The sequence below is a fragment of the Enhydra lutris genome, unplaced genomic scaffold, assembly GCF_002288905.1.
Source record: "Enhydra lutris kenyoni isolate GAN:26980312 unplaced genomic scaffold, ASM228890v2 scaffoldscaffold5, whole genome shotgun sequence".
In the NCBI taxonomy this organism is placed as follows: Eukaryota; Metazoa; Chordata; class Mammalia; order Carnivora; family Mustelidae; genus Enhydra; species Enhydra lutris.
In genome coordinates this window covers 5,955,630-5,968,310 of record NW_019154089.1, presented here as the reverse complement: position 1 = coordinate 5,968,310, position 12,681 = coordinate 5,955,630, and the positions used below count along the sequence as shown (strand labels likewise).

At 43.3% G+C, this 12,681-nt stretch overlaps 1 protein-coding gene across 1 annotated transcript; it reads right to left on the bottom strand.

The window, feature by feature from the left end:
* Nucleotides 1–3,757: 3,757 nt before the first annotated feature.
* LOC111141123 (CDKN2A interacting protein N-terminal like) lies at nucleotides 3,758–10,759 on the bottom strand. Its single transcript, XM_022493470.1, is given in 4 exon segments — nucleotides 3,758–4,108; nucleotides 8,961–9,060; nucleotides 10,375–10,726; nucleotides 10,729–10,759. Coding segments are annotated over 4 exon segments (495 nt in total). The 3' UTR covers nucleotides 3,758–4,096.
* Between the last annotated feature and the right edge of the window lie 1,922 nt (nucleotides 10,760–12,681).

Here is a 12,681-nt window from a genome sequence, read left to right as displayed (position 1 = left end):
GACCACCCAGGTTATTTCTAAAGAGCCCTCTGCCTGACAGCACTAAGGAAAAAACTCTGGTTCACATGTCCATGCCTAAGATATGTTAAGAATTATAGCTCTATCTAATGGGAACTTAATAATCTCAATTTTTACTTTTCTTATTTTGATTCCCAAAGGTGACGTATTCTTGTTACCCCTGCTGCCTCAGCTGGTCCTGTCTGTGGGCAAGGCTTCAGGCCCACCTCCCTCCCTGACAAGACCACATATGCAAAGGACTCTGCCCCTAATGCTGACATTGTGAGAAAAACTAAACCAAAATGAGAAAGGCAGCCAACATACTGCCACCCTTGGACATGAAAGTCCTAACTTGGAAGGAACAGAGTAAACTTTGGGGAAGAAACAGAACCTCATTGGGCTTTTCACTTAAATAAATGAATAAATAGGCTCTTTCACTTGCTTGCTCTTTATTTTAATGAAAAGCAGCCCAGAGAGATTGTTTTTCTTCCCCAAGAAATATGAATGGGGAAAAAAAAAAAATATATATATATATATATAAAATAAAGTTTTTTAATATATGATGTTATAGATGTAATACATATTTTTCTATTTATTTTCTATATATAGAAATACATATATAATCTCCATGAGGGCAAATTTTTTAGTGTGCATTCAGTATTCATTAAAGGAAGCAATTTCCATATGACCACAATCTGCTTGAGTTCTAAAACCCTTGCCTCTTTACGATTTGTGTTTAGTCTTACTCCTACAGAACCAAAAGGTGTCCCTTAACTAGTCAAGGATAAGAGCCATGACTAGATAACATGATACCTAGACTACAGTCCTCAGACTCCAGAAGTTGAATCTCCAGACAAAAAGGTACCCAGCAGAGATTTGAGCTGAGCAACAGAGAAACACCAAGTTACCTGACATTTAGAATAATATAAATTTCATTTCAGATGTGACAATGTGTATTTTCAGTGCCCTTTACTACAAATAGCAATGCCTCAGAGGATGGCAGTGATAATGAATCCTCCCAGTGCCCATGGAATAGGTAAGCCTCAGGTCCGCATGAATCTTGGAAAATCCTTGCCTCCACAACGGTAGACAATTCATCAGGTGGGCTATAAACTCTATAAAGAACACTGTAAAAAGCAATTTTCTGGGTAATATAAAAGGGTATCACGGTTAACTGAGCACCCTAAACTGTACTGTTAGTACTTGCTCCTCAAAGTCTTGAGACTAAAGTCATTAACAGAAAGGATGCTCTGTAGTTGTTACTTGAAGGTTAACAGTTTACCGTGTCCCCTCCTATGATCTCGTGATTCTTACACCGTGCTGGACAGCACTGCATATATCAAGGCCACTATCTTGCAGTGAGCTCCAGCTTCAGCATAAGAGTGGGCTATTTTGCCTACACTACAAGGACTGCTGCAATGCAAAAATTTAGATTTCTATGCCACTTTCTATCCAAAAAAAGGATGAAACTTTAAAATACTGCTTAATTTTATAGATGAGATAGCTACAACATTTTTTAAAAGATGAGAAGAAAGCTTACGCTGAGGAAATGATGAGAAAACCCATTAGAAAATGGTTATCAGAAAATCTGCTTTTGATTAACTAGAGACACTGTAGAAGAATGGGGGAGGGGAACATGCAATCAGCGCACAATTTAAGCTTGCTTTATGCAATGGATACATTCCTGACAGGATACTATTATTTTAATAGGGCACTGTATCTTAGAAAATAGGATCCGCGATGAGAAACCTGTGAAAGATGCATTTTAAAAGTGAAGAGCCCCACTCTGATATTTCTCAACTTGTAAATTTGATTTTTAAGCCTCACAAATCTGTGTAGGTAACCAGAATAGAAAGAGGCTAGGCCACATTCGAGGAATAGGCTGAGGCTCACTGAGCACTGGCTTATCCCTGCAATTTCTTCATTCTTCGTCTTTTGCCGCAGTTCTTCTGTATTTCTATGACCTCCATTTCCCAGGTAAGGCTAGGGAAAGAAGTGGCTTGCCCGATTAAATCAGAGATCCTGACCTCATTTGGCCTACCCTAGTGATTGCTACAGATTAGAGCCAGAAGCTGCAGAGATGCGGCCCATCCAAAGTGTAATACTTGTCCTTAGGCTTGAGCAGTGGGTGAGAGGCATCTCACTCGTCTGTTCCTAGGCATCGTGCTCCCACAGCCAGCTCTCCTCTTCAGCATTCCTGGTTTCTTAGTTACCTGGGTCTACCGGTATGTTCAGCTAAGACAGGGTCCACTGTCTTATTCACCATTATCCCAAATACCAAGCCCAGTGATGAGTGAATTCTGCTGTGACTGTTAATTGCTGACCCCAAATGAAGTCCCTCTCTCAGTATTTATGCCTGGAGGTTTAAGTTCTTAATGGTAGGTATTAAATAGAGGGCTCCTGGCTGGCTCAGTTGGTAGGGCATGCAACTCTTCATCTCAAGGTTGTTTAAGTTTGAGCCCCAAATTAGGTGAAGCGATTACTTAAACATAAAATCTTAGGGACACCTGGGTGGCTTAGTCAGTGAAGCATCATCCTTCAGCTCAATCCAGGGTTCTGGGATCAAATCCCTCATCAGGCTCCTCGCTCAGCAGGGAAGCCTGCTTCTCCCTCTGCCTGCCGCTCTTACTGGTGCTCTAACAAAATCTTGAAAAAATATTTTTTTTTAATAAAATAAAATCTTTAAAAAAACCAGTGAATGAATGAGAAGAGGGAGAGGTTAAAGAATAGATACATTAACTAAGTGGGAAAAACTGATATGAGAATTTCAGAGCAAGACAGCATTGCATTAAACAAATATTTCTTCAGGGACTATGTGCAAGGCAATTGCTTAAGTCTAGAAGACCAAAACCTTCAGGGTCCCTGTAGAAAAAAATAATGTGGGCTTTACTCAGCTGCCTGAGAGACCTAAAAAATGTATAGATCAGCTAGGCTGCCTGGACCAAGCTATGGCATGTGGTGTCCACTTTAAAATAAGGCCAGGTGACTTTTTATAAACTGCACTCTTCCCATGAGCTAGGGTACCTGAGACCTATGATTTAATTCTCACTCATCTTTAAAAAAAAAAAAAAAGAGGGGCGCCTGGGTGGCTCAGTGGGTTAAGCCGCTGCCTTCGGCTCAGGTCATGATCTCAGAGTCCTGGGATCGAGCCCTGCATCGGGCTCTCTGCTCTCTAGGGGAGCCTGCTTCCTCCTCTCTCTCTGCCTGCTTGTGATCTCTCTGTCAAATAAATAAATAAAATCTTTAAAAAAAAAAAAAAAAGAGTGTGTGTGGCCAGTGGCCATAAAGATAGCATAAACTTCACAACGAAATAAGGATATAGGGCCGCCTAGGTGGCTCAGTCAGTAGAAGTGCCTACCTTAGGCTCAGGTCATGATCTCAGGATCCTGGGATCAAGCCCTGAGTCGGGCTCCCTGCTTGGAGTCTCCTTGTCCTTCTTCCTTCTGCCCTCCCTTCTCATGCTCTCTTTCTCTCAAATAAATAAAATCTCTTTTTAAGATTTTATTTATTTGACAGAGAGGGTGATAAAGCACAAAGGGGGAGCAGAAGAGAGGGAGAAAGTGGGTCCCTGCTAAGCAGGGCTTAATCCTAGGACCCTGAGAACATGACCTGAACTGAGGGCAGACACTTAATCGACTGAGCCACCCAGGTGCCCCTCAAATAAATAAAATCTTAAAAAAAAAAAAAGGAAATAAGGGCTGGTTTGCCTCAGTGCCGGGTGGGGAAAGACCGTAAAACAGAATTAGACTTGAAAACATTATTGAATAGTCCAAATTGTAAAACTCACTACCTGCAATTATTACAACATTAAAAAAAAACAAACATTTTTAACAAAAAATTTGACATTCAAAAAGTGAAAAAAAGGGCATGATTTATAAATACATAAATATCCATGCACACTTTTACAATGATAGGTACTGGAAGAATGGACCTTTTAAAATTCCAATCTAGACAAGACTGTCATTCCAACTTTCCTCCTCTTTCCTACATGTTGGAAATACCAGGAATCTTAAGAGAGCTGCTGTGGTCCATGTCACATTCATCCCAGCCTCCTTCCTAAGCCTGTAGCTGATGGTGAAAATGTGATGAATCTTCTGCCTCAGCTCTGATGCTGGGAAAAAAAAGAAAAGGTTATTTAGCCATGTAGTCCAGCAAATCAAACTTTTAAATTAAAATACAGCAGTGAGGGTGGGTTATGGACATTGGGGAGAGTATGTGCTATGGCAAGTGCTGTAAAGTGTGTAAGCCTGACAATTCACAGACCTGTACCCCTGGGGCTAATAATACATTATGTGTTAATCTAAAAAATAATAAATACGTAAAATACAGCAGTGAGGGGCGCCTGGTGGCTCAGTCGGTTAAGTGTCTGCCTTCCACTAAGGTCATAGTGCTGAAGTCCCAGGATCAAGTCCCACATCAGGCTCCCTGCTCAGTGGGGAGGCTGCTTCTCCTTCCTCAGCCTCTCCCCCCACTTGTGTTTTCTCTCTCGCTTACTCTCTCTCAAATAAATAAATCTTTTAAAAAATAAAACAGGGGCGCCTGGGTGGCTCAGTTGGTTAAAGCCTCTGCCTTCGGCTCAGGTCATGATCCCGGGGTCCTATGATCGGGCCCCCCATCGGGCTCTCTGCTCAGCAGGGAGCCTGCTTCCTCCTCTCTCTCTCTGCCTCTGCCTACTTGTGATCTCTGTCAAATAAATAATAAAATCTTTTAAATAAATAAATAATAAAACAAAGCAGTGATAGAATATGTACTACCTAGATGGAAAGTAGACTCAAATTATTTTACTACATACAGAAAATTCAACAAAACATTGAACATACCATCTATTTGGAAGCTAGAGCCTAATTTTCTTGTCTTGAGACACCTGTGATCTATAAATGTTGAGAATTTAAAGTGATAACAGAAATACCTGAAATATACCTTTCTTCATGGCATGCTCTTCAGTGAAGGGTGTTCTAAAAGCAGAATCACATAAACATACACTGTTCTAAATTAAAATCAGTTGAATCCAGGTAGTAATTCACAAGATTTCACACTGACTCAGGATATTTAGGAGATGTGAAGGTTATATATTTTTGGATTTCACACTATTAGAAACTGTAAATGCATGTCTTCAAATAGTGGCAAACTGAAGCAGATATATTCTTTCTGGGTGCTCTCTAGCACCTTTAGTAAATTTAAACTTGGCTTTAGACAACTTTTAAGCTGGGTGTGAAGAAATCATGTTGGCTGTCACCTTGTATTTGGATTTCCTTAACATTTAGCAGTATAAGTGAATCAATCTGAGAGTCTTTTCAGTAATCGGAGTTTTCAAGGTATGACCTATTTCCTAGCTAAGTCTGTCACTCCAGTCTTTGAGCAATGAAAAAGCAAAATTCTTCAGGAAAAGCAAAATATGAGAAGTCTTTCCCCTTTTAGGAAAATGCAGTATCACCTAAAGAAACCATCATTACTCCAAAGGAAAAGAAAATCCCCTAAGACATCTTTCAAATTTCCCATAGGACAGACCAAGACTACGACAGCACAGAAGCTGCCACAGCTCTGGCTGCTGCAAGTATGGCCTTTGATACAAGGTCTTGGCATGGGATTTACTCATCCTGAGCTCGGGGCAACAGACTGGCCTATGGGGTGAGAATCAGCTTTTCTGTCTTTTTCTAGTGGATAAAGGGGAAAAGGTAGATCCAGTAATCTGACAAGCTGAATTTGTTTTATTACTCCAAAATACTTGCCACTTTATTTATTTATTTATTTATTTAAATTTTACTTATTTTTTGAGAGAGAGCGAGAGGTAGAGAGCACAAGTGGGGGGAGAGGGAGAGGCAGGCTCCCTGCTCAGCAGGGCTCTATCTCAGGACCCTGGGATTATGACTCAAGCCAAAGGCAGAGGCTTAACCCACTGAGACACTCAAGCACCCCTATTTGCCGCTTTAAAATCACATCTTTCACCACGGCAGTTGCTTTTCCATTACCTTAGAGCTTGCCAAAATTGGATATAATACACAGAAAAGCACTTCTTGAAATGCAAGTATGCTTGTTTTCCTGCCTTCTTGTTCCCATTTCACATCCAGTCACTTTCCGTACTGCCATTTTCCTTGTTGGATAAAAATGTTCTCAAGAAAAATGGGCCAAGAAATTAAGTTCACAAATTCTTTCTGTGAGCCAATAATGATAGCTTCCTAGTTAATCACTCCTCTTTCTCCTTAAGACAATGGCTTGGAAATATTAACTCTGACAGTCCTAGTAATGACAGCGTTCCTGAGTGAGCTGCTGCCTTTTGTTAATTACTGCTCACTAGTGGATAAAGCTGGTCCACCACAAAGACAGCTAGTAGAGGTGCCTAGGGTTGACTGTTCAGGTAACTGAGATTGTTTGCTCAATATATTTGTATTGAATCCAAAGAAAAATCATACACTGCAACCGTTTGACAAATACCACCTATCAGAGAACAATGCTCATTTCCTCTCTCAGACAAAAAAATAGTAAGAGTTGGATAGACCACAGAGATGTATTTGCCTCAAAACTGTAGAATATGTATAAATTTTTAAACCTATTTTTTTAAGATTTTATGTATTTATTTGAGATAGAGAACAAGCGAGAGAGTCAGCATGGGCACAGAGAGGGGTGGAGGGGGAGAAAGAAGCAGGCTCCCCACAAGCAGGGAGCCAAATACAGGACTCAATCCCAGGACGCTGAGATCATGACCTGAGCCGAAGGTGGATGCTTAACCAACTGAGCCAGGAAGGCGCCCCTTAAATCTTACTTTAAAGAAATTATGTCCTAAGTTACCTTCACTGTCCAGTCTCAAGATGCCAACAATGCCAGGTGATTCATTTCTACTTGCGAGCTGGCTTTAAAACCCACCTAAACTCTAATTTTAGAGCGGAGCATCTATTCTAGGCAGAACTACGACAAACACTTTCAGGTGCATGGCTCAGTATCAAGGGTTTTTTTTTTTGGTATGTGGGCTGGCAATGTTACTTAATGTTTGCCAGCCTCTATTACATGCAAAAACTTCAGACAAGAGACAGAAGAACTGCTGGGAAGTCCCCAAGACTCTTTCCAGGGTGGGCTTCAACGGAGAAGGGACAGCCTTCAATACCACACAAGTCTGTCACAGCACACACATCAGAAGATTCCTTCTCAGGATCGAAATAAATAGAAGTCTTAAAAACTGGCAAAACTCTACATACCCTTTAAGGATCTCACTTCTCAGGATTAACTGAGTTTCATTTTCATTGGTATCAATAGTCTAAAACTTGGCTACTAAGAAAACTTAAGTTTTATTTGAAGGAAGCCAAAACACACATAATGCAAAAGTGCTCTAGAAGTAGAGGCTCCCCGCAGGCTTCTTCAAGGTAGCTAGGTGAGTATGACTAGGCTGATGGCATGCATACCAATTACAAAACCTCCTTAGTTTCCCTTGGTCTGCGACCCAAACACCATAAAGGGTTCTGATCTCTTAATAGTCCAGAAAAACTATAAGGACTATGGCTACATATTAAGACAGAGAAGTATAGGGGCGCCTGGATGGCTCAGTTGGCTAAGCGTCTGCCTTCAGCTCAGGTCACTATCTCAGGGTCCCTGGGCTCCCAGCTCAGCAGGGAATCTCTTTCTGCCTCTCCCTCTGCCTCTCCCTCTTGCTTGTTCTTTCTCTCACAGATAAATAAAGTCTTAAAAAAAAAAAAAGAAGTATAACAAAATTTACTTGAAAAAACAAGTTTTAAGGACGGCAAAATACCTCTTAGGAGTAAAAAGCAAGGAAAGAATCTGCCACAAGCAATTAGGAAGTAAAAGCTGATCCTAGTCCTGCATGGGCATACTCAGGCAGCAAGCAACTATCTAGCTGCCCCAGGGCTGAGCCCCAGGAAAACTATTTGAAATCAAATAGGGTGTACTCTTTTTTGAGACTGAAGTACTTTCTGGGAAGCTGATAAATTAATGTCCACAGATAAATGAATGGATAAAGATGATGTGCTGTTATACATATACATAATGGAATACTACTCAACAAAAAAAGATCTTGACATTTGCTACATGGTTGGGCCTAGAATGCATTACACTAAGTGAAATATGACAGGTGAAGACAAATACAGTATGATTTCACTTATACGTGGAATCTAAAAAAACAAATGAACAAATAAAACAAAACAGATTCATAGATACAGGAAACGAACTATTGGTTACCAGATGGGGGCGGTGGGCAACAGAGGTGAAGGGGATTAAGACGTACAAACTTCCAATTATAAAATAAATTAAGTCATGAGGATGTGATGTACAGCACAGAGAATACAGTTAGTAAGACTGTAACAGTTTTACATGGTGAAAGATGGGTAACTGTTAAGAGATTATTTTATAATGTATAAAAACATTATGAGGTATGCCTGAAACAAATAGGATAATGTAGATCAATTATACTTCATTAACAAATTTTAAAAAAATTTTAAGATTTTATTTATTTGGGACACCTAGGTAGCTCAAGTCATTAAGCTTCTGCCTTCAGCTCAGGTCATGATCCCAGGGTCCTGGGGTCGAGCCCCATGTCAGGCTCCCCGCTCCTTGGGAAGCCTGCTTCTCCCTCTCCCACTCCCCCTGCTTGTGTTCCCTCTCTCACTGTGTCTCCCTTTGTCAAATAAAGAAGTAAAATCTTAAAAAAAAAATAAGATTTTATTTACTTGACAGAGAGAAAAAGCGCACAAGCAGAGGGGGCAGCAGGCAGAGGGAGAAGCAGGCTCCTCAATGGTAAGGAGCCTGATGCAGAACTCGATCCCAGGACCCTGGGATCATGACCTGAGCTGACGGCAGATGCTCAACTGACTGAGCCACCCAGGTGTCCAATATTTTTAAAATTTTTTAATGAAGGGCTTAGATCCTTGGAGAGTAAACAATATATTCTAACACATCAACATAGAAGCAGGGGCCATTAACTCTATACCATTTCAAATGCACTTAGAAATCCTGTTTACCTTTTTCATTAATTCACTTCTGGTAGTAAATTGTGGCAGGTCTTCCACTTCAATCCCATCAGCCATTTCCATCACTTTGTCTAAAAGGTCTTTGTTGTAACTGCACAATAAAAAGTAGTAAGATAAAAACCTTGGAGAAATTACTTGTCACTGTGGGCTAATGAGAAATTGCAAGTAGCTCAACTCTCAGCCTTCTGATGTGATAGTACAGGGAAATGGATACATGCTCAGCATCAGGTGAGAAAACCGTTCCTCAGGCTTGTGGATTCATAAGTGGCTGTAGGAATGCCAACAGAACAGGTATTTCAAGATTTACCAAAAAAAAAAAAAAAAAGAAAAAAAAAGATTTACAAAAATAGAGGCACTGTATATCTGGCAGTACATATTCATGGACACAGTATGAGGGCCAAAATTTTTTTTTTTAAGCACGTGCAATGTTGGTCTAATGTAAATAACATCATTTGTTCATCTGTCCAATTTTATGACATTTTCCTAGTCTTGCAGCCCATTAACCAGGATTTCCCAGGGGCACCCAGAAAACACAGGAAAAGCCTTTGGCACTGCTTCTCCGAATCCTGTTCTAATAACCCCAACATTTGAAAACAAAACCAAGTGGTTAAAAGGGCTGGAGGGAGCAGGTTACTAGGATCAGACAGCCAAAAGGGGCACAGAAACCAGGACTAACGCAAGTCATCTTACTATCCTAACACAATTTCAGGACACTAAAATAAAAGGATGTGGGAGCTTCAAGATTTGACACTTTCTTCACTGAGGGGGTACAAGGGGTGCCTTATCAAGCATTTCAAAACAGTCCCTTAAAGGTATACTATTTTCATAACAGGAAAAGCAAAGAGGCAAAGGCTGGCTCTAGCTAAGAGTCCAGCAGAGTGGGGAGTAGGGAGAAAAAGCCAAAGGACACAGAGTACATTCTGCCATAAATGGTAAAATCCACAATCTTGCCACAACACTATGGCCCTCTCTCAGCTCTTTCATATGTAAACTGGGGATCTCAGTTTCTGTGTCTGCACGTTTGGCACGTGGGTGGAAGGAGCCCAGAAATTTAATATGTACTCCTCAAAAGTTTAAACCAATAGTATTAATACAAGTAACCGCCCACCATGGATTGAGCTCTTGCTAAATAGCAGCCCCTGCTAGATGCTTTTTTCTTTTCTTTTTTTTTTTTTTCCTCTTTAATACTGTAGTCATCACAACTCATTTTCCAAATGAGGAAATTGAGGCTCTGAGAGGTTAAATGTCCTTCCAAAGAGCTGGCTAGCGTGGGAATCAGCCATAGGCCGGGCCAGTGAGGCGGGAGGTTGGGGGCGGGGTCAGCACTGGGCAGGGGTCAGCCCCACGGGAGGGCTGCGGGTCTGAAGGCAGGGGACAGGGTCAGCCAGCCCGCAGGGGTCCGCACCTGCAACCCAGGAAGAGGTGGTTGGCCCACACCATGGAGAGGGACAGCAGCTGGTCCAGGCGGCCACCGCCATCGGGCGGGTCGCGATAGTCGGGCAAGTGGCGCAAAATGAATTCCATGCGAGCCTTCCATTGCTTCTCACTCTCCGAGTAAGAGCGGAACTGCTCCGCGAAGTCGGCCGCCTGCCGCACCCCCGAAACTAGCTTCTCCACCGCGGCAGCCGCCTCGCCACCCACCATGGCGCCCTCCGCCGCTGAGGGCCGCACCCACCCGCCGCCTTCCCGACTCGCATCGCGCCACCTCCCCGCGGCTAGAGGGGCCCCGGCGGCGCGCGACTGCTCCGGACGACAGCCTGGAGCGCCCTCGCCGGGAGCGGCGGCCTCATCGGCTCTGGCCTCTCAGACCTCCCCAGCCCCCTGCGCCTGGCGTGCGTCTACCTGGGGGCTGCAGGGGCCGTTCTCAGTCGACCCCGCGGGGAACCGGTAGGGAAACTGAGGCCCCCAAGCACCAAGACGGAGTGTCCCTTTCCCATTGGGCAGCTGGGTGCCAGCCTACAGAGCTGTACTGTGACCTTGCCCTGAGGGCTCCCAGGGCACCCGGCGGCACACGGGTGCCCTCAGTTCTGAGGGCTTTATCTGTGTAGCTCCTGGGGTGTGCTTTTGATTAATTCTCAGTCGTCCCAACACTCTTTCCGGTTGTGGCCCGTCTTCCTGGAGCGAGCCATTCGTCCAGTTGAATAGCTGCCAGGCCCTTTGCTAAATGCTGGGGATGCAAAAGAGCTAACTCCGATCCCTGGGCTAATGAACTTTGCCGTCTGCTGGGGGAGGCAAACACTGGTGAAATAATTGCTTGAGTGAAAAAGTTCAGCGTTGGCAGATGTTCATGAGGAGAGGTCCAGAGTGTTAGCAGCATGAATAAGCAAGGGACCTGATCCAGACTTGGAGATGAGGGAAATGTTGCTGGAGAGCAGAGGGATGAATTAGGAGTTAAACATGTAAAGAGAAGTAGGCCCTGGCAAGACTCGGCCTGGCCTGGTAAAAGAGAACACCAAGATGTGTGGAACAGGGTCCTAGAGTGGGGGACAGTGGAGGAGGGAGGCTGCAAAGATCAGCAAGGATAGTGGGCCATGGTAGGGACTGTGGTCCGGATCCTAAGAGGAATGCGAGCTTCTGAAGAATTTTAACCGGAGCAATGACAACCCCTGTTTCTTGAAAGGAGCCAGAATAGATGTGTCCACATGAGGTGAGCAGGTGAGACTAGCATAACTCTGGAGTCCGTTCAAGGGCCAGGTAGCAGGTCCACTGAGAGAAGGGCTTACTTGTAAGTGGTGAATTTCCCATCCCTGGAAGCATTCAAGTACAGGACTTGGGAAATCTCTTGAGCCCCCATCACCCTTGAAAGATTATTGACCTAAAAGGATGCCCCCTCATCCCTCATCAGTTATGGGGAAAGTATAGAGCCAGGCCTAGAATTCATGATCCAGGTCTCCACTGCAGTATATTGTGAGTAGGATCCAGGGTTCAGAGGCAACTGTGCTGTCTGCTGCTTCTGCAGCTTCTGATGGGATGTCAGGACCCCAGCAGGCAGAAACCCCATGGAAATACCAGGCAGTGTAATGAGAAGTCTGTGCCTGCAGACCCAGCACCAGGCTCAGTGAAGTCCCATTATGGTTAGCAATAAGGAGGCATGCCACTCTCACCCTGGCAAGCAGGGAGAATATGAACAGTCTCAGCTTCTCCACAGCAGTCAGAAATAGGTGCCCACAGCTGGGGCTGTCAAAATTGAGTGCAGATCACACTCCCTGAGGGATTTGTCGAAATAGCAGATTCCCAGGCCTGTCACTGGATGCTCAGAATCAAGGTTCCAGGTAACTGATTGCATCTGCCATTGACCCAATTTTGAAAGGCATTGATGAGGCTCCTCTGAACCAAATTCTTGGTCACCTGCTATACAGGTGAGAAGCTGGTCCTGAAATAGGAACCCAGGCTTTGTTATCAGCAGCTGTAGCCACACAGGTAACTTGGCCACTGGGGTGGGAAAAAGCTATGGGGTCATCCAGCAATAAGCTTATTTAGCATCATTTGGATAATGATGGGACATCTGCACATACATATATTTACCTACATGCAAATATACTCAAACATGCATGCGAGTTATAAGAACCCAAAAGTGCATAAATAGGTATTATTAAAAATAATATGATATTGTTACATTATTCTTTCAAGATGTGAAATTGTCTAGAAATGTTAGTATTAACATTTTACAAGGCCCTGTCACAAGTCCAGTTGTTGCCCAGGTTATTATTTC